This window comes from Mus caroli, unplaced genomic scaffold (assembly GCF_978045245.1).
Source record: "Mus caroli unplaced genomic scaffold, Mus_caroli_1 scaffold_1, whole genome shotgun sequence".
NCBI classification, from domain to species: domain Eukaryota; kingdom Metazoa; phylum Chordata; class Mammalia; order Rodentia; family Muridae; genus Mus; species Mus caroli.
The window spans coordinates 175,679,151-175,697,888 of record NW_028227256.1 but is presented as its reverse complement, the minus strand read 5'-3'; the positions used below and the strand labels follow the sequence as shown (position 1 = coordinate 175,697,888).

The following is an 18,738-nucleotide window of genomic DNA, read 5'->3' as shown; positions in this document are numbered from 1 at the left end:
CTGTTTTTAATTCTGCTTCCTCAAGAGGGGTTGCCCTGACAAGGAAGTAGATCATGTATTCAGGTGATTTCATGTGAACCTTATCCCCACTCTAACTGGTTAAATAAAGACTAGTCTGTGATTGGACAGTGCAAGGGAAAGGTGAGGTTGGAGTTAGAGAAATGGAGGGGAAGGACTGAGGAAGAAGAGGAGGAGGGGGGAAGATGGATCACAACCACATGACTTGGAGAAGCTGCAAGTATCAAGGTATCTCAGAGCTGGGGAAGAGATTAGTGTCCAATCTAGGCAAAGAGCTTATAAACATAATAACTGAGTTGTGTGGTTTTTACACAGGCTTATTGGGGTTGCAGAGTTACTGCAACACAGGTGTATAGAAAAATTTATACATATATGTGGGCATATGTGTATGGATTAGTATAATGACTTATGTTTGTTATACGATCTGAAATGGGATGCCCCTCTATTGCTATGAAGAGACACCATGACCACGGAAAATCTATTAAAAAAAGTATTTAGCTGGGGATGGCTTACATTCAGATGTCTAGTCTATTGTCATCATGGTGGGGAGCATGGCAGCACAAGGGCAGCCTTGATATTGGATGGAGAAGGTGCAGAGTTCTACATGTAGATTCATAGGCAGCAGAAAGAAGAGTGACACAGGAGCTAGCTTGGACTTTTACAACATCAAAGCCCACCCCCAGTGGCACACTTCCTCCAGCAAAGTCACACCTACTCCAGCAAGGCCACTTCACCTAGTCATCAAGTAGTGCCACTCCCCAGTATCTAAGCATTCACATATCTGAGCCTATGGGGGCCATTCTTATTAAGACCACCATATTCCACTCTCTGGTTCACATAGGCTTATAGTCACATCATAACATAAAATGTATTTAGTCCAATTTCAAAAGTCTCCAGGGTCCTTCACACTCTCAACATTGTTTAAAAGTCCAAAGTTCAAAGTCTCTTCTTAGACTCATGGCAACCTCTTAACAGTAAGGGCTATCAAAATCAAAATAAAAAAGCAGATCTCACACTTCCAACATAAAACAGCACAGAATATAAATTACCATTCTAAATGGGGAGAAATAGTGAGGAAGTACTGGAGCAAAACAGGAATAAAAACCATCTGGGAAAACTTCAAATTCCTCCATCTCCATATCTGAGGTCAAAGAGCTCTTAAGAATTTTAACTCGGGGGCTGGCAAGATGGCTCAGTGGGTAAGAGCACCGGACTGCTCTTCCGAAGGTCCAGAGTTCAAATCCCAGCAACCACATGGTGGCTCACAACCATCCGTAATGAGATCTGACACCCTCTTCTAGTGCATCTGAAGACAGCTACAGTGTACTTACATATAATAATAAATAAATAAATCTTAAAAAAAAAAGAATTTTAACTCCCTCCAGCTATGTCGAGTGAAACACACTTCTGTCTTGGGCTAGTTCCATTTCCTGTATGCAGCAGCTGTCCTTGGCCCAATACCCCTGGCATCTCCAAAGTCTAGGGGTCTCTAACAACAATCCAGGCCTCACCTTCACAGCTTCATGCAAGTGACTCTCTAGGCCTCCATGCAGGGACATCCTTGACATATATCTGGCCTCAGCAGTTTTCATTAACTATGGATGGAGATTCTAAAATCCATTTCTTATATCCTTGACCCTAAATCAAGAACCACACACCCAAGCTGCCAAGCTCCTCTGCTTCGTAGGGCTAGAACACAGCTTCTAAATCAAACCATATCTGTATCACCTTTCTATTGTTGATGGTTTCTCTTTCACTCAATTTTCTTTCACTCCTTTTCAAAGTTGGAAGCTTAGCTGGGTGGGGTCTTAGCCTAAGGTCTCCATTATTCCACTTAGCGTGATGCTTTCCTTAATATTATTGTCTCCTTGAACACTGGATTTAAGCTCAATTACACTTCCTGGTGTTCCTTCCCTTCTCAAACTATACATTTTGCATTTTTCCTTGCACAGCTTGCTCTTTTTCATTATAGCTCTGCATAAGACTTAGCAGCAATAACCATATGACAGGAGTTAATGCTAGGCTATCTCGAAAACTCCTCTGCCAACACCATTAATTTAAAACTCCTCCATTTATTCCCAGGCAGAATTTTCAGGAAGGGGCAAGAGGCATCCACACACTTCACCAAATAGCACAAGAGAGGTCTCTTGGCCACTTACTAGTATTTGTCTCCTCTAAAATATCTTGAGCAAGGCCATCATAACCTACATTGGTCTCAGCACCCCTGCCTTTTACATTCCTAACAATTGTGGCTTGTTAAGCCCAGCTTAAAACATTCAAATGCTTCTCTAGTCCAAAGTGCAGTCCCAAAGTTTACCTTTTTCAACAAACAGCATCGTCATGCCTATCACAGTACAACTCAACTCCCTGGTACCTACTTCTTCCTTGGTCACTGTTCTGTTTCTGTGAAGACACACCACAACAAGGACAACTCTTGTAAAAGACAGCATTTAGTTGGGGCTTCCTTAGAGTTTCAGGTGTTTACTCCATTTTCATCACAGGGAGCATGGTTGCTCATAGGCAGACATGATGCTGAAGAAGTTGCTGAGTGCTCTACATCCAGAGTCCCAGGCAGCAGGAAGAGAGACACTGGGCCTGTGGTGGGATTTTGAAACCTTAAAGTTTACCTCTAGTGACACAGTTCTAACAAGGCAACACCTATTCCAACAAGGGCACATCTCCTAATCTTTCTCAAGTTGTGCCACTCCCTGATGACTAAGTATTCAAATATATAATCCTATGAGGACCATTCTTACACAAACTCCACAGCCACCAAATATCAACACAGGCACTTACCAGCACATCTTGATTCATCATACACTCTATAAGATAGACTTGAGCAATTCGGAGTGCCAACGTATAGGAAAAAAGGTTTGTGTTAGTTAGTGTTTCCATTGCTGTGAAAAGACGCCATGACCAGGACAACTCTTAAATGGGACAACATTTAATTGGGGCTGGTTTACACATTTCAGAGGGTGTAGGCCATTATCATCATAGCACTAAGGCAGTGTGCAGGTGGGCACAGTGCTGGAGAAAGAGCAGAAAGTTCTACCTCATCCTCCAAACAAAGCCAAGAACAGACTGGCTCCCACACGGTTAGGAGGAGGGTCTCACTGGCCACCCCTACAGTGACACACTTCCTCCAACAAGGTCACAGCTCCTAAATAGTGCCACTCCCTGGACCAAGCTTATTCAAACCACTGCAAGGGTTAAAATCAGACCTAGGCAAACCAATGTTGGGAATATGTCAAGGGGGATGCATAGGTCTAATGAACGCATTCCAGAGAATGGCAGCATCATGTTGTGACCCATCACATGCAATAAGTACACAAATCTACACTGATGTAAACAAAGCAGTGAGCAAATAAATAGGTCAGAGTAACATGGAAGTCTTCCACACAGAAAAAAGCTTTACAAAATTATATTATATAAACTGCTTTAAAAACTTGAGTGTGGGCTGGAGTGATGGCTCAGAAGTTAAGAGCACTGACTGCTTTTCTAGAGGATCTAGATTCAGTTCCCAGGATCCACAAGGCAGCTCACCACTGTCTGTAACTCCAGTTCCAGGGCATCTATCTGACACCATCACATAGATATACACGCAGGCAAAACACATTAAAAAAACAAAAAAGTAAGTGGAGTGTGAGCACAAGAAATGGCTCCATGGATAAAGGAACTTGCCCCCTAAACCTGATGACCTGAGTTAAATCCCTGGGACACAGGTGATAGACAGTAAATTGTCCTCTGATGGTCACATGTGTGCTGTGCCAAGCATTGCATGCACAAACAGACACAGACACAGACACAGACACACACACACACACACACATACACACACACACACACACACATTGCTAGGCCACAGTGAAAGGACAGACCTTCAGCATGATATGCTGGCATGATATGCTGGACCTTTGTGGTATTTCTCCTTAAGACATCTAACTCCAGTCTCATGAGAAAAATCTCAGTTTATTGACATTCTGCAAAATATGTGCCTGGGAATCTTCAAACTTGTCCAGGTCACAGAAAACATGTAGCAACTTAAAACTTGGAAACTGAACAACCAAATGTAAAGTGCTACCACAATAGGACTAGCAAACAGAGGAAAAAGGATTGGAGAAAACTGAGGTAAGACAATATAGGCCTTAGTATCAATAGTTCCTAACTGGTGACAAATATTCAAGTATAAGATAATAAAAGAAGGAACCAACTCAGGAATAATAGTGTAAATGTAAAACTATTTTAAAAGTAAAACTTATTTAACAAATTAATGGAAAGTAAGAAAATAATATAAGCCTTGTATTTTAACTCTTTCCAAAGTTTCATATTAAGTGCCTATATTTCAAGGGCAGACAAATAGTTAGATATTTTCATATTTCCATCTTACTTGTTAACCAAGAAACAAAAACATACCCCACTAGTTTTCTATTTTAATATGGATACCATGCTCATTTAGAACACAAATATGAATACATTTCTAAATAGTAGGAAGCTTTAAATGTGAAATAAGAGGTTTGTTAAACAACCAAATTAAAAGATAACTGGGCCAATGAATGGACTTCGACAGGATCAGAAAAAGTTAAGGACCAATGCCTGGGGCCATTCAAAATAAACCTCGGAAGCCTGACAACCAAAGTTCAATCCCTGGAATCCAAATACAGGAGTAAGGAGTAAGAGGACCAAGTGCACTAAGCTGTCTCCAGGCCTCTACACACATACCCTGGCATGCCTCCACCCCCAACATATCTTGTGTATACACACTCACACATCCTACATCAGAGAGTTCCTGACAAGTCACTAAGGTAGCAACAGGCTCATGAGAGCAACTATCTACACTGATATTTCTCTGTATGTTTTACATTGAAACAGAATGCAGAACTCAAATCTTCAAAGCAGTAAATTTGTAATGAATATAAGAAAGGGCTGACTTATTTGCTGTTTTACCCTAGCTATGTTTTTGAGGCATGGCTTCAATGGAGATACTCGCAGGACATCCTTAAAGCACACGAAGGATCCATCTCTTCACCAATGATCAGAAGAATGCTTAGGGGAGAGGTATATAATTGCAGAGATCAAGACCAGTTCAAAATACCTATGATGACTAAATGGAACAAAGGGACCACAAAGAGGTTTTACACTGGCTTCACTAAACTTAAAATACTATCAATAAATTATAGCGTAAACTCAGTCCTCAGAAAAAGACTGGCAGCCTGTGTGATCCAAGGAATTATGATATTGGTACTTACCAGTGAAGGTTTCTTTGCAGTCCTTATCAGCTCTTCAGTGCTGGCACTTTCTGGATCATACACCCATATGGTGACAATCTATAAAAGAAAATATGAAAGGAGCAAATTGAACTCTAGATTTTAAGAGAGAGGAAGAGAGGGAGGGATGGAGGGATGGACAGAGGGAGAGAGAACTAAGTTGGGGATGGGTGGGCTAGAGGGTAAATCTTGGAGTAGTTAAAGGATGGATAAGATTGAGTGCAAACAAAATATATTTATGTATATATAATTATCAGAGAATTAAAAATACTTGAATAAAATGTAATCACATTTCCTCCAGTTTTATACTAATTTCCTTTTTTCATAGCAAAAACCACTACAATACTCTTTTCATTATAGGTACTGGAGCAATTAAGTGGTTAAGAGTACTGGATGTTCAGAGGGACTTGGGTTCAATTCCCAGCACCTACATGGTGGCTCACAACTATCTGTAACTTCAGTTCCCAAGGATCCAATGTCCTCGACTGCCTCTACAGGAACCAGGCATGGAAATGGTACCTGGCAATTCAAGATTCATATAGGTAAAATATGCATACTCGTAAAATGGAAATGAAAAAAGTTTTCATTATTTCCTATTTTAAAACACCAAAAGCAGTGTTTGTAGTTTTAATAGCTGGAACAATACTGTCTTAGCTAGGGTTTTGCCATAACCAAGGGAAGTCTTTAAAGGACAACATGTAATTGGGGCTGGCTTATGAGTTCAGAGATTGAGTCCATTATCATCAAGGTGGGAACATGGCAACATCTAGGCAAGCATGGTACATGCAGAGCTGAGAGTTCTATATCTTCATCTGAAGGCTGCTAGGAGAAAACTGACTTCCAGGATGCTAGGGTTAGGATCTTAAGCTCACACCCACAGTGACACACCTATTCCAACAAGGCCATAACTCCTTATAGTGCCACTCACTGGGCCAAGCATATACAAAGCATCATATTCCACTCCCAGGCCCCCAAAGGTCTGTTCAAACACACGTGTCTATGAGGGGCATACCTAAACATAACACAATGCAAAATATTTAGTCCAATTTCCAAAGGCCACATAGCCTATAGCAGTCTCAACAATGTTAAAAGTCCAAAGTTCAAGGTCTCTTCTGAGATTCATCCAATCATTTAACTGTAATCCCCAAAGCAAGACAGCAAACAAGATAGACTAATTCTAAACTCTGCATCTCCATGGGTTATGTCAAAGCAGTTTTCAGATCTCCAACTCCTTTTTCATCTTTGTTTCTGCCACAAACTGCTTTTTCCTAGGCTGGTTCCACTCTGTTAGCAGCATTCCTATGGCTGTGGTTTGTAGAAAATCTTGGGGTCTCCAAGGCAGCTTCAATGTTACAGCTTCTTGTTTCAATGTCTGGGATCCACACATGATCTTCTGGACTCCTCCAATTTGCTGGCGCCACTTCTCCAGCTCTGCCCGCTGTATCACTCTAAGCTCAGGTTGATCCACTCCACTGCCACTGCTGTTCTTTGTGATCAACCCAAGATACTGGCATATCCAATACACTGGGGTCTTCTGCTGCAATTAGGCTTCACCAATAGCCTCTCATAGGCTTTCTTCATGATACCAAGCTTCAACTCCTTTGGATGACCCCTTCAGTCCTGGGCCATCAACTACAACTGAGGCTGCACCTTCAATTACAGCCTTGCATGGCCCCTCACAGTGCCAAGCCTCAGCTGCTCTTCATGACCCCTTCATGCTTCAAGTCCAGCACCACCTGGGTGACTCTTACACATTACCAAGTCCAGCTGCTGCAGGAGGTACAACCTAGGCTATCTCTGGAACACAGCTTCTTTGTGTTCTCAGTAAACACTTCCCAAAGTTGTCACCTCAGTGATGCTGATCTCTTTTAAACCACCACTAAATTCTTAGCTCTAGCTAAACAGCAGCAACTGTCCCAGGAGTCCCTTCGATTTTTCACTCCAAAGCCAGAGCCACGTGTTCAAGGCTGCCAAGTTCTGCTGCTTGCTAGGGCTAGAACATGGCCCCCTTGTTCTAGTATATCATCACCAGTTCTCTGTTTTTCAACTCCTTCACTGTCCTGGAACTTGCTCTGTAGACCAACTTTGAACTCAGATCTGCATGCCTGTCTTCTAAACACTGGGATTAAAGGTGTGGTCCACCAACCCAGGATTTAACTTTTTCTTCACCTAGAACTTGCTCTGTCCCAGGCTGGCCTTGAACTCAGAGATCTGTTTGGTTTTATCTCCTGGGATAAAGGCTTGTACTACCATGACCAATACTAGACGTAGATGGGTAGGATCTGGACCCCAACTTCCAATCTCTTAATCTGCTATCTCCTAGAATATAGGATTTGACTCCATTTTGCTTCCTGGTGCCCCTTTAACACTCAAACCACATATTTTATATATATTTCCTTTCTAAGCTTCTTATGCTTGTTCAAAATGCTCTTCATGAGACTTAACCAGAGAACAAAATCTCTACTGGAATTTTTTGAGACTTCCTTTGTCTATCTGAGTCTCATCACCTTAGCTTCAGGGCAAAGGGCAAAAAGTAGTCACATTCTTTACCAAAACACCACAGAACAGTCTCTAGGCCACATACTGAAATTCTCCACCGAAACCTCTTGGGCCAGGTCCACACAATTCAAATCACTTCAGTAACGAACTCTTCCATATTCCTACTAGGATAGCCCATTAAGCCCCATCTAAAGCATTCCACTGCTTTCCCAATCCTAAGTCCCAAAACGCACATTCTTCCAAAGAAAGCCTTGTCATGACCATCAGAGCAATATCCCCAGTGCCTGGTACCAGCTTCTGCTACTGGAAAACTGACTTCCAGGCAGCTAGAGTGAGGGTCTTAAGCCCATGACCACAGTGACATGCCTACTCCATCAAGACCACATTCCTAATAGTGCCACTCACTGGGCCAAGCACATACAAACCGTCACAAATACAAAGATCCATCAAGTGTTCAAAAAATTCTTTTTATACCTGAAGTAACTGATGACAACATTCTGCATTAATGATCATGCATGTTTCATTATATCTGTAAACTAACATGACTGTTTTCCTACACACTTCCACATGTTTTTTTAACAGAAAATGAAATCAGTTTCCATAAATCTTTTGTAACTTATTCTTAGTATCTTACATACAGGGTAGTTCAATAGAATCAGATACAATTGGCAGTTTATTGTTTGTTTTGTTTTGTTTTGTCTATACAGGCTTTCTGTTTTCTTATTTTTTTCTTGAATAGTTTATTTATACACTCAAAAGCAAATCATATATGTGTGTGTGTGTGTGTGTGTGTGTGTGTGTGTGTGTGTGTATTTTCTTTTTTTAAAATATTTTTATTAGGTATTTTCCTCATTTACATTTCCAATGCTATCCCAAAAGTCCCCCATACCGTCCCCCCCACTCCTCTACCCACCCACTCCCACTTTTTGGCCCTGGTGTTCCCCTGTACTGGGGCATATAAAGTTTGCATGTCCAATGGGCCTCTCTTTCCAGTGATGGCCGACCAGGCCATCTTTTGGTACATATGCAGCTAGAGTCAAGAGCTCCGGAGTACTGGTTAGTTCATAATGTTGTTCCACCTATAGGGTTGCAGATCCCTTTAGCTCCTTGGGTACTTTCTCTAGCTCCTCCATTGGGAGCCCTGTGATCCATCCAATAGCTGACTGTGAGCATCCACTTCTGTGTTTGCTAGGCCCCGGCATAGTCTCACAAGAGACAGCTATATCTGGGTCCTTTCAGCAAAATCTTGCTAGTGTATGCAGTGCTGTCAGCGTTTGGAAGCTGACAAATTATATATTTTTAAGTGTATTTTTTACAAGATTTTATTGGCTACCATCATCCACACCAGAAGAGGGCATCAGACCACACTACAGATGATTGAGAGCCACCATGTGGTTGCTGGGAATTGAACTCAGGACCTCAGGATGCTCTTAATTGCTAAGCCATCTCTCCAGGCCTCAACAATTAATACAACAACAACAACAACACACACACACACACACACACACACACACACACACACACACAAAATCCCTCTCTTTTCTAGCATCCAGTTCCCATGAGTCCACAGGTATCCAACTAGTGATTACCTCTGTGACTGTAAATTCTGAAAACCTTTGCATACAATCAGTAAAGATAACATCTTTCCTCCTTTTGATGCAAACACATGCTTTGTAATGTTCCTTCAAAACCCAGCCAATCTGGTCTAGGCAGGGTCTGGGTGACAATGCTAACTGGGACACTTGATTCTGGGGATCAAACCCAGGTCACCGAGGTGTGCAGCAACTCCCCACCCCACCCCCACCACACACACACACACACACACACACACACACACACACTGTACCTTCTTGTTAGCACAATATTCTAAATTTCCACAGCAAGATGTGAGAGCTTGTTCGCTCTCTCCTCCCACCCTCACCCCCTGTACCATTCACTTGGACAGAAGTGAGGTTTTGGTGTGGTTTTGCTGTCTTATGAGAAAATATCAGGGTCTCTCCCTGTGTTCAAGGTCCACTGTCACTTCCTGTGCACAACTTCCCCTGGGTTGTTGTTAAGATGGGGAGGATTGTCCTTGTCCTCCTATACCTGCCTGGAGATCTTCATTATTTCATTTAAAATACTTTATATTTTCCTTTTCATTTCCTTCATGACCCATGAACACATGTACTTAAAGTCTCCATCAATATGGGGACTGGAGAGGTTGCTTAGTGGTTAAGAGCACCAACTGCTCTTCCAGAGAGGCCAGGTTTAATTCACCCAGTTGGTGGGTTACAACCATCTAGAACTTCAGGGGCATGCGTGCCCTCTTCTGGCAGCCACCGGCACTGCATGTGCATGGTTCACATACATACCAGCAGGCAAAACACCCACATATGAAAAATAAGGTGGAGGTTGGTTGGAATGGTATACGTCCATAGTCCCAGAATTCTAGAAGTAGAGACAGGAGGATTGCTAAGTCTAAGGCCAGCTTGTGTTTCCTAGGGAGTGAGGAAAACAAAACAAAACCAAAATTGAACCTGAAAATTTTCTAATTAATTTCCAAGTTAAAGGCCTGGTGGTTACAGAATGCATGCCCCACTGTCTTAGTCTTTTGTCCAAGTAAATAGCCTGCTGAATGCTCTCCGTGCTTGAAATGTGTATACAATATGATACAGTAGTTATTATATTAAATTTATTCATTGCATTTAAATATTTGCTAATTGCTGGTGGTTATTTTAGCTACATCTGAGCTAGATATTGACATTGTTTGACCTTTGAGAGCTTCTCCTAGCTGTTCTAGCTGTTTTGTTGTGGAAAGCTGAGATGTAGGCTTCTCTTATTTGCTTTTGTTGTTTGTTTGTTTTCTTTTGTTTTTATAGACAGGGTTTCACTGTGTAGTCCTGGCTGTCCTGGAACTTACTCCTTAGACTAGTGTGGCCTTGAATTCAGAAATCCACCTGCCTCTGCCTCCCAAGTGCTGGGATTAAAAGCATGGGCCACTACCGCCCACTTTTCGTGGTTCTTAAATATGGGAATGAATCTTTCTTTATGAAAATTTTGGTAAACGTTCCTAAGTACTGTGATGATGTTTTGTATCTTCTATTTTGATGGTATTCTAGGTACTACTACAGATTCCTGGGATGTGTAATATTAACATATCATAGCATATTATTGGTTTATATCTTCTATACATTTAAATTTTTATTTATTATTATGTGTGCGCCTGTGTGTGTGTGTGTATGTATGATATGTGCAGTTGGTGGTTGTATGTGTCATGGTGCACATTTGGAGGTGAGAGGACAAGTGAGTTAAACTGACTTTCTTTCTGGGATTGGTCACCAGGCTTGTGCAGCCTCTACTGGCAGTATAGGCTTCTTGTTGCTATTTTATTCCAAATTTCTGAATATTTTAAAAGAACATGTCAGTAAGTTTAGAACTGTGTCAGGTTTTAGAAAGTATATATAATGATTTAAAACAATCTGTGACAACACAAAAGCGAGGGTAGGAACGTGTGCTGCTCCTGCCACGCACCCAGCACACAGACTGAGATGACTGAGGTTAGGTTTTCATAATCTGCCAAACGTCATGAGCATCAGTTGCTTTTCAAAGACGAGGAAGAACTCAGAAGACACCATCTTTTATAGGAGCCTTTCAAAATTTTAGTAAATTCTCTTCCCAATCTCTTCAGTAGAATTTGGGTTTGCCATAGCTCTACTTGCCCTGGCTGTCCCAGAACTTGCTCTGTAGATTAGGCTGTCCTTGAACTCAAAGATCTACCAGTCTCTCCCTCCATAGTGCTTAGATTAAAGTGTGTGCCACCAGTGCCCAGCATTCAAAATTTAGACTTAAAAATGTATTAGAGTTTCATGCATTATATATTTTTCATAACTATAATTAATGTCTCCTTTGTTTTGTTGGGTTTTTTTTTTTTTTGGTATAGTCTTTTAGACAGGGTCTTGCCATGCTGCCCCAAACTGATTGCTCCATGTCCTAGATGACATTTGACATTATCAGCTGACTGAACTCACTGTGAAGCTGAAGATAATCTGGAACTCTGGACCTGCAGTGCTGAACTCTGGAGTGCTGACTTTACAGGTATGGACCAGCTACCACACCCAATTTATGTGATGCTGGGGAGTGACCTGAGGGCTTGGTGCTTGCCAGCAAAGTGCTCTTCCAAATAAGCTACATCTTCAGCCTCCAAAACTTTATATATATGTGATCTTACTTTGTGTTTCAGGCTGCCTTCAATTTTATGATGGTTGGGCATCACCCTTCAGATAAAACAGAGTACTAAACATCACTAGCTTCCATAAGATTTTTCTATTTACTGGGTTAAATTTATCAATATGCACCATATAGTGAAATTAAGAACATTCACTGACAAATTAATATAGCTTCGATAAGCATATTACATGCTAAAATATTTTGTAAATAGCCCCTGACCCCAACGTCTGCTAATACTTTCAAAATCTCTTTAGTGTTTCAACAGAAGACACTTGAGTAATCCTCTCTGTTTCTACTATTTAGGAAGAATATTGAAGGGAAGCCACCCTTGCATAGATATATGATCGAGCCTCCCTGACAAGGTCTCCTGACAACCTAAAGGATTGTCAAACATACTTTGAGCACAGCCACTCTACGGGACATTTATGGCAAAAACACATTGGGGAAATTCCTGGAAACATAAGTAATGACAAGAGAAATTGGAGTAGCAACATTCTCGAGAGATGCAAAACTGTCAAACGTTACCTGGCTTAAGTTGTAATAAACGTCTCTGGGGAGAGAAAGGAAATACATTTCAGTAAACATCATATGAAACATTAGCTAGAATGCTATATCTTCAATAGACATGTTTCTTCTTTATTTTTTCAAAAGAAATATCCATTATTGATTTATTAACTTCTCATTAAGGTAAATCCGGGATGGGTATAAGCATCACCCATTGGACAAATTCTGCGTCCAATGGACTTCGAAGGAAGGTTGCTTCAGAACGTGGTACAAACCACGCCTCTGTTTCTCTGGCCAGAGTTAACTGGATCACTCTAGTTGTGTTTGGTTTGCCTCCACTGATGATACACATACACACGCCTCTTGGCCAAGTGCAATCCAGTTTCATCTCCAGCATAAACACCTTCAGCTTATGAAGAGCTCTCAGAGACCTTACCCCTAGCCAGGACAAATGGCTTTGCACTGCAGTCTTCCAGGTGTACTCACCTTTCAGAAGTCCTGTCCCCAGCAGGCCTCCACAGGACCAAGGTGTCAGAAAGCAAGGTACACTGTTTCTAAACCTTTGGGTATTCTCTTTACATTTTGGCACACAAATATAAAGAACTTGATGTTAAATGTAAAACAAAAACAAACCCTATATATCATGCTGACTATGGACCAAATGGTCTATCAGTCATTCCACATGACGGAGGGACGAGGTGTTTGTATCTTAAAAGTATATTACCAAGTAAAAGAAGCCAGTCTAAAACATTTATATACTATAGATTCCAACTATATACCATTGTAGAAAAGGAGAACCTATAAGAAGAGGTAATTTTTTAAAATGTGATTTCTGTGGGCCAGGTAGGAGAGAAGAATGCACATGTGGAATGCAAGTACCTTAGGATGGTGAGAATCCGTGGAACCAGGATGATGGAGACCCACCATTATGTATTGGTCTATGCTCGATGAAAATACAGTACCAAGACTGGACTGATGATGCAAGCCCTAGACTTTTGGTGTTCAAGCACTGATGTTGGCTTATCAACTAAAAGAAATATGCCACTCTGGGAAGCCATATCGACAATGGGGATGTGTGTGACTACTTACAATATAAATGAAATGAAAAGTCAGAAAAATTAATATAATATTCACTTACCTTAATAAAAAAAATCAACAAAATTGACATATTAAATGAAGAAAAGCTGTTTCTGGGACTCCGCTGAGAGTAGTCTGCACACGTGAGAGTGTGGACTACAGAAGCTAACAGCTTCTGGGACAGGCGGGAGCCACAGAGCTTCTGAGACAGCCCCCTTTTCGGGCTCCAGACATCCGGGCACCTTCCCAGCCAGAGGATAGGTGTCTGCCTGGCCCTGGAGGGCTTTGCCTCAGCATCAGCGGGAGACATCTTGGTTTCGGGCCTCCACCAAAAGTAGTCTGCACAGGTGAGAGTGTGGACTACAGAACCTAACAGCTCTGTAACAGGCCGAAGCCAAACAGCTTCTGGGACAGGTTCTGTTTTGGGCCTTCATCTTCGGCCAGGAGGGAGGTCCAAACGCCAGATATCTGTGCACCTTCCCTGTAAGACTAAAGTTTGCCTGCAGAGAGTGCTCTGACCACTGAAACTCAGAGGAGAGAGCTAGTCTCCCAGGTCTGCTGATAGAGGCTAACAGAATCACGAGAGGAAAAATCTCTAACCAGAGACAACTATAAAAACTAACTCCAGAGATTACCAGATGGCAAAAGGTAAAAGTAAGAATCTTACTAACAGAAAACAAGACCACTCACCAGCATCAGAACCCAGCACTCCCACTTTGCCCAGTCCAGGGCACCCCAACACATCCGAAAAGCTAGACCTGGATTTAAAAGCATATCACATGATGATGGTAGAGGACATCAAGAAGGACTTTAATAACTCACTTAAAAAATACAGGAGAACACTGTTAAACAGGTAGAAGACCTTAAGAGGAAGCACAAAAATCCCTTACAGAATTGCAGGAAAACACGAACAAACAGGTGATGGAATTGAATAAAACCATCCAAGACCTAAAAGGGGAAGTAGACACAATAAAGAAAACCCAAAGTGAGGCAATGCTGGAGATAGAAACCCTAGGAAAGAAATCTGGAGCCATAGATGCAAGCATCAGCAACAGAATACAAGAGAGGGAAGAGAGAATCTCAGGTGCAGAAGATTCCATAGAGAACATCGGCACAACAATCAAAGAAAATGGAAAATGCAAAAATATACTAACTCAAAACATCTAGGAAATACAGGACACAATGAGAAGACCAAACCTACAGACAATAGGAGTAGATGAGAATGAAGATTTTCAACTCAAAGGAGCAGCAAATATCTTCAACAAAATTATAGAAGAAAACTTCCCAAACCTAAAGAAAGAGATGCCAATGAAGATACAAGAAGCCTACAGAACTCCAAATAGACTGGACCAGAAAAGAAATCCCTCCCGACACATAATAATCAGAACAACAAATGCACTAAATAATGATAGAATATTCAAAGCAGTAAGGGAAAAAGGTCAAGTAACATTTAAAGGCAAGCTTATCAGAATTACACCAGATTTTTCACCAGAGACTATGAAAGCCAGACTAGCCTGGAAAGATGTTATACAGACATTAAGAGAACACAAATGCCAGCCCAGGCTACTATACCCGTCCAAACTTTCAATTACTTAGAAAGAGAAATGAAAGTATTCCACGACAGAACCAAGTTCACACATAATCTTTCCACGAATCCGGCCCTTCAAAGGATAATAACAGAAAAAAAAAAATACAAGTACGGAAACCATGTCCTAGAAAAGCAAGAAGTTAATCCCTCAACAAACCTAAAAGAAAACAGCCATAAGAACAGAATGCGAACTTAACAACAAAAATAATAGGAAGAAACAATTACTTTTCCTTAACATCTCTTAATATCAATGGACTCAACTCCCCAATAAAAAGACATAGACTAACAGACTGGCTACACAAACACGACCCAACATTTTGCTGCTAACAGGAAACTCATCTCAGGGAAAAAGATAGACACTACCTCAGAACGAAAGGCTGGAAAACAATTTTCCAAGCAAATGGTCTGAAGAAACAAGCTGGAGTAGCCATTCTAATATCTAATAAACTCAATTCCAACCCAAAGTCATAAAAAAGACAAGGAGGTACACTTCATACTCATCAAAGGCAAAATCCTCCAAGAGGTACTCTCAATTATGAATATCTATGCTCCAAATGCAAGGGCAGTCACATTCATTAAAGACACGTTAGTAAAGTTCAAAGCACACATTGCACCTGACACAATAATAGTGGGAGACTTCAACAAACCGCTTTCACCAATGGACAGATCATGGAAACAGAAACTAAACAGGGACACAGTGAAACTAACAGAAGTTATGAAACAAATGGATCTAACAGATATCTATAGAACACTTTATCCTAAAACAAAAGGATATACCTTCTTCTCAGCAGCTCACGGGACCTTCTCCAAAAATGACCACATAATTGTTCACAAAACAGGCCTCAACATATACAAAAATATTGAAATTGTCCCATGCATACTATCAGATCACCATGGATTAAGGCTGATCTTCAGTAACAAAATAAATAATAGAAAGCCAACATTCAGGTGGAAACTAAACAACACTCATCTCAATGATACCTTGTTCAAGGAAGGAATAAAGAAAGAAATTAAGGACTTTTTGGAGTTTAATGAAATAGAAGCCACAACATTCCCAAACTTATGGGACACAATGAAAGCATTTCTAAGAGGAAAACTCATAGCTCTGAGTGCCTCCAGAAAGAAACTTGAGAAAGGACACATTAGAAACTTGACAACACACCTAAAAGCTCTAGAACAAAAGGATGCAAATTCATCCAAGAGGAATAGACAAATAATCAAACTCAGGGGTGAAATCAACCAAGTGGAAACAAGAAGAACTATTCAAAGAATCAACCAAAGGAGAAGCTGGTTCTTTGAGAAAATCAACAAGATATATAATCGCTTAGCCAGACTCACTAGAGGGCACAGGGAAAGCATCCTAATTAACAAAATCAGAAATGAAAAGGGAGACGTAACAACAGATACTGAAGAAATCCAAATCACCATCAGATCCTTCTACAAAAGGCTATACTCAACAAAACTGGAGAACCTGGATGAAATGGACAAGTTTCTAGACAGATACCAGGTACCAAAGTTAAATCAAGATCAGGTTAATGATCTAAAACAGTCAAATATCCCCTAAAGAAATAAAAGCAGTCATTAATAGTCTCCCAACCAAAAAAAAAAACCCCAGGACCAGATGGGTTTAGTGCCGAGTTCTATCAGACCTTCAAAGAAGATCTAATCCCAGTTCTTCACAAACTATTCCTCAAAATAGAAACAGAAGGTACTCTACCCAACTCATTCTAGGAAACCACAATTACTCTGATACCTAAACCACAAAAAGTCCCAACAAAGATAGAGAACTTCAGACCAATTTCCCTTATGAATATCGATGCAAAAATCCTTAATAAAGTTCTCGCTAACTGAATCCAAGAACACATCAAAACAATCATCCATCCTGACCAAGTAGGTTTCATCCTAGGGATGCAGGGATGGTTGAATATACAGAAATCCATCAATGTAATCCATTATATAAACAAACTCAAAGACAAAAACCACATGATCATCTCCTTAGACGAGGAAAAAGCATTCGACAAGATCCAACACCATTCTTGATAAAAGTCTTGGAAAGATCAGGACTTCAAGGCCCATACATAAACATGATAAAAGCAATCTACAGCAAACCAGTAGCCAACATCAAAATAAATGGAAAGAACCTGGAAGCAATCCTACTAAAATCAGGGACTAGCCAAGGCTGCCCACTCTCTCCCTACCTATTCAACATTGTACTTGAAGTCCTAGCCAGAGCAATTCGACAACAAAAGGAGATCAAGGGGATACAAATTGGAAAGGAAGAAGTCAAAATATCACTTTTTGCAGATGATATGATAATATATATGAATGATCCTAAAAATTCCACCAGAGAGCTCCTAAACCTGATAAACAGTTTGAATGAAGTAGCTGGATATAAAATTAACTCAAACAAGTGAATTGCCTTGATGTACACAAAGGATAAACAGGCTAAGAAAGAAATTAGGGAAACAACACCCTTCTCAATAGTCACAAATAATATAAAATACCTTGGTGAGACTCTAACTAAGGAAGTGAAAGGTCTGTATGATAAGAACTTCAAGTCTCTGAAGAAAGAAATTAAAGAAGATCTCAGAAGATGGAAAGATCTCCCATGCTCATGGATTGGCAGGATCAACATTGTAAAAATGGCTATCTTGCCAAAAGCAATCTACAGATTCAATGCAATCCCCATCAAAATTCCAACCGAATTCTTCAACGAACTAGAAAAAGCAATCTGCAAATTCATCTGGAATAACAAAAAACCTAGGATAGCAAAAACTCTTCTCAAGGATAAAAGAACCTCTGGTGGAATCACCATGCCTGACCTAAAGCTTTACTACAGAGCAATTGTGATAAAAACTGCATGGTACTGGTATAGTGACAGACAAATAGACCACTGGAATAGAATTGAAGACCCAGAAATGAACCCACACACCTATGGTCACTTGATCTTTGACTTCGACAAGGGAGCTAAAACCATCCAGGGAAGAAAGACAGTATTTTCAACAAATAGTGCTGGCACAATTGGTTGTTATCATGTAGAAGAATGCGAATTGATCCATTCCTATCTCCTTGTACTAAGGTCAAATCTAAGTGGATCAAGGAACTTCACATAAAACCAAAAACACTGAAACTTATAGAGGAGAAAGTGGGGAAAAGCCTTGAAGACATGGGCACAGGGGGAAAATTCCTGAATAGAACAGCAATGGCTTGTGCTGTAAGATCGAAAAATTGATAAATGGGACCTCATGAAACTGCAAAGCTTCTGCAAGGCAAAAGACACTGTCAATAAGATAAAAAGACCACCAACAGATTGGGAAAGGATCTTTACCTATCCTAAATCAGATAGGGGACTAATATCCAATATATATAAAGAACTCAAAAAGGTAGACTCCAGAAAATCAAATAACCCCATTAAAAAATGGGGTTCAGAACTGAACAAAGAATTCTCACCTGAGAAAATACTGAATGGCAGAGAAGCACCTGAAAAAAATGATCAACATCCTTAATCATCAGGGAAATGCAAATGAAACAACCCTGAGATTCCACCTTGTGGCCTCCCTTCCCCCAGCCTGGAACCTG

The 18,738-nt window shown here is 40.7% G+C and overlaps 1 protein-coding gene across 1 annotated transcript in view; it reads right to left on the bottom strand.

Moving 5' to 3' along the window:
- The window catches only part of LOC110288529 (cation channel sperm-associated auxiliary subunit epsilon), a 154,949-nt gene that overhangs the window by 93,265 nt on the left and 42,946 nt on the right, over positions 1-18,738 (bottom strand). The window contains exons 6-7 of the mRNA XM_085843318.1: positions 12,516-12,540; positions 5,265-5,342 (exon numbers count right to left, since the gene is read on the bottom strand). Of these exons, the coding sequence (XP_085699444.1) occupies positions 5,265-5,342; positions 12,516-12,540 (103 nt within the window). The remainder of the gene's footprint in view (positions 1-5,264; positions 5,343-12,515; positions 12,541-18,738) is intronic.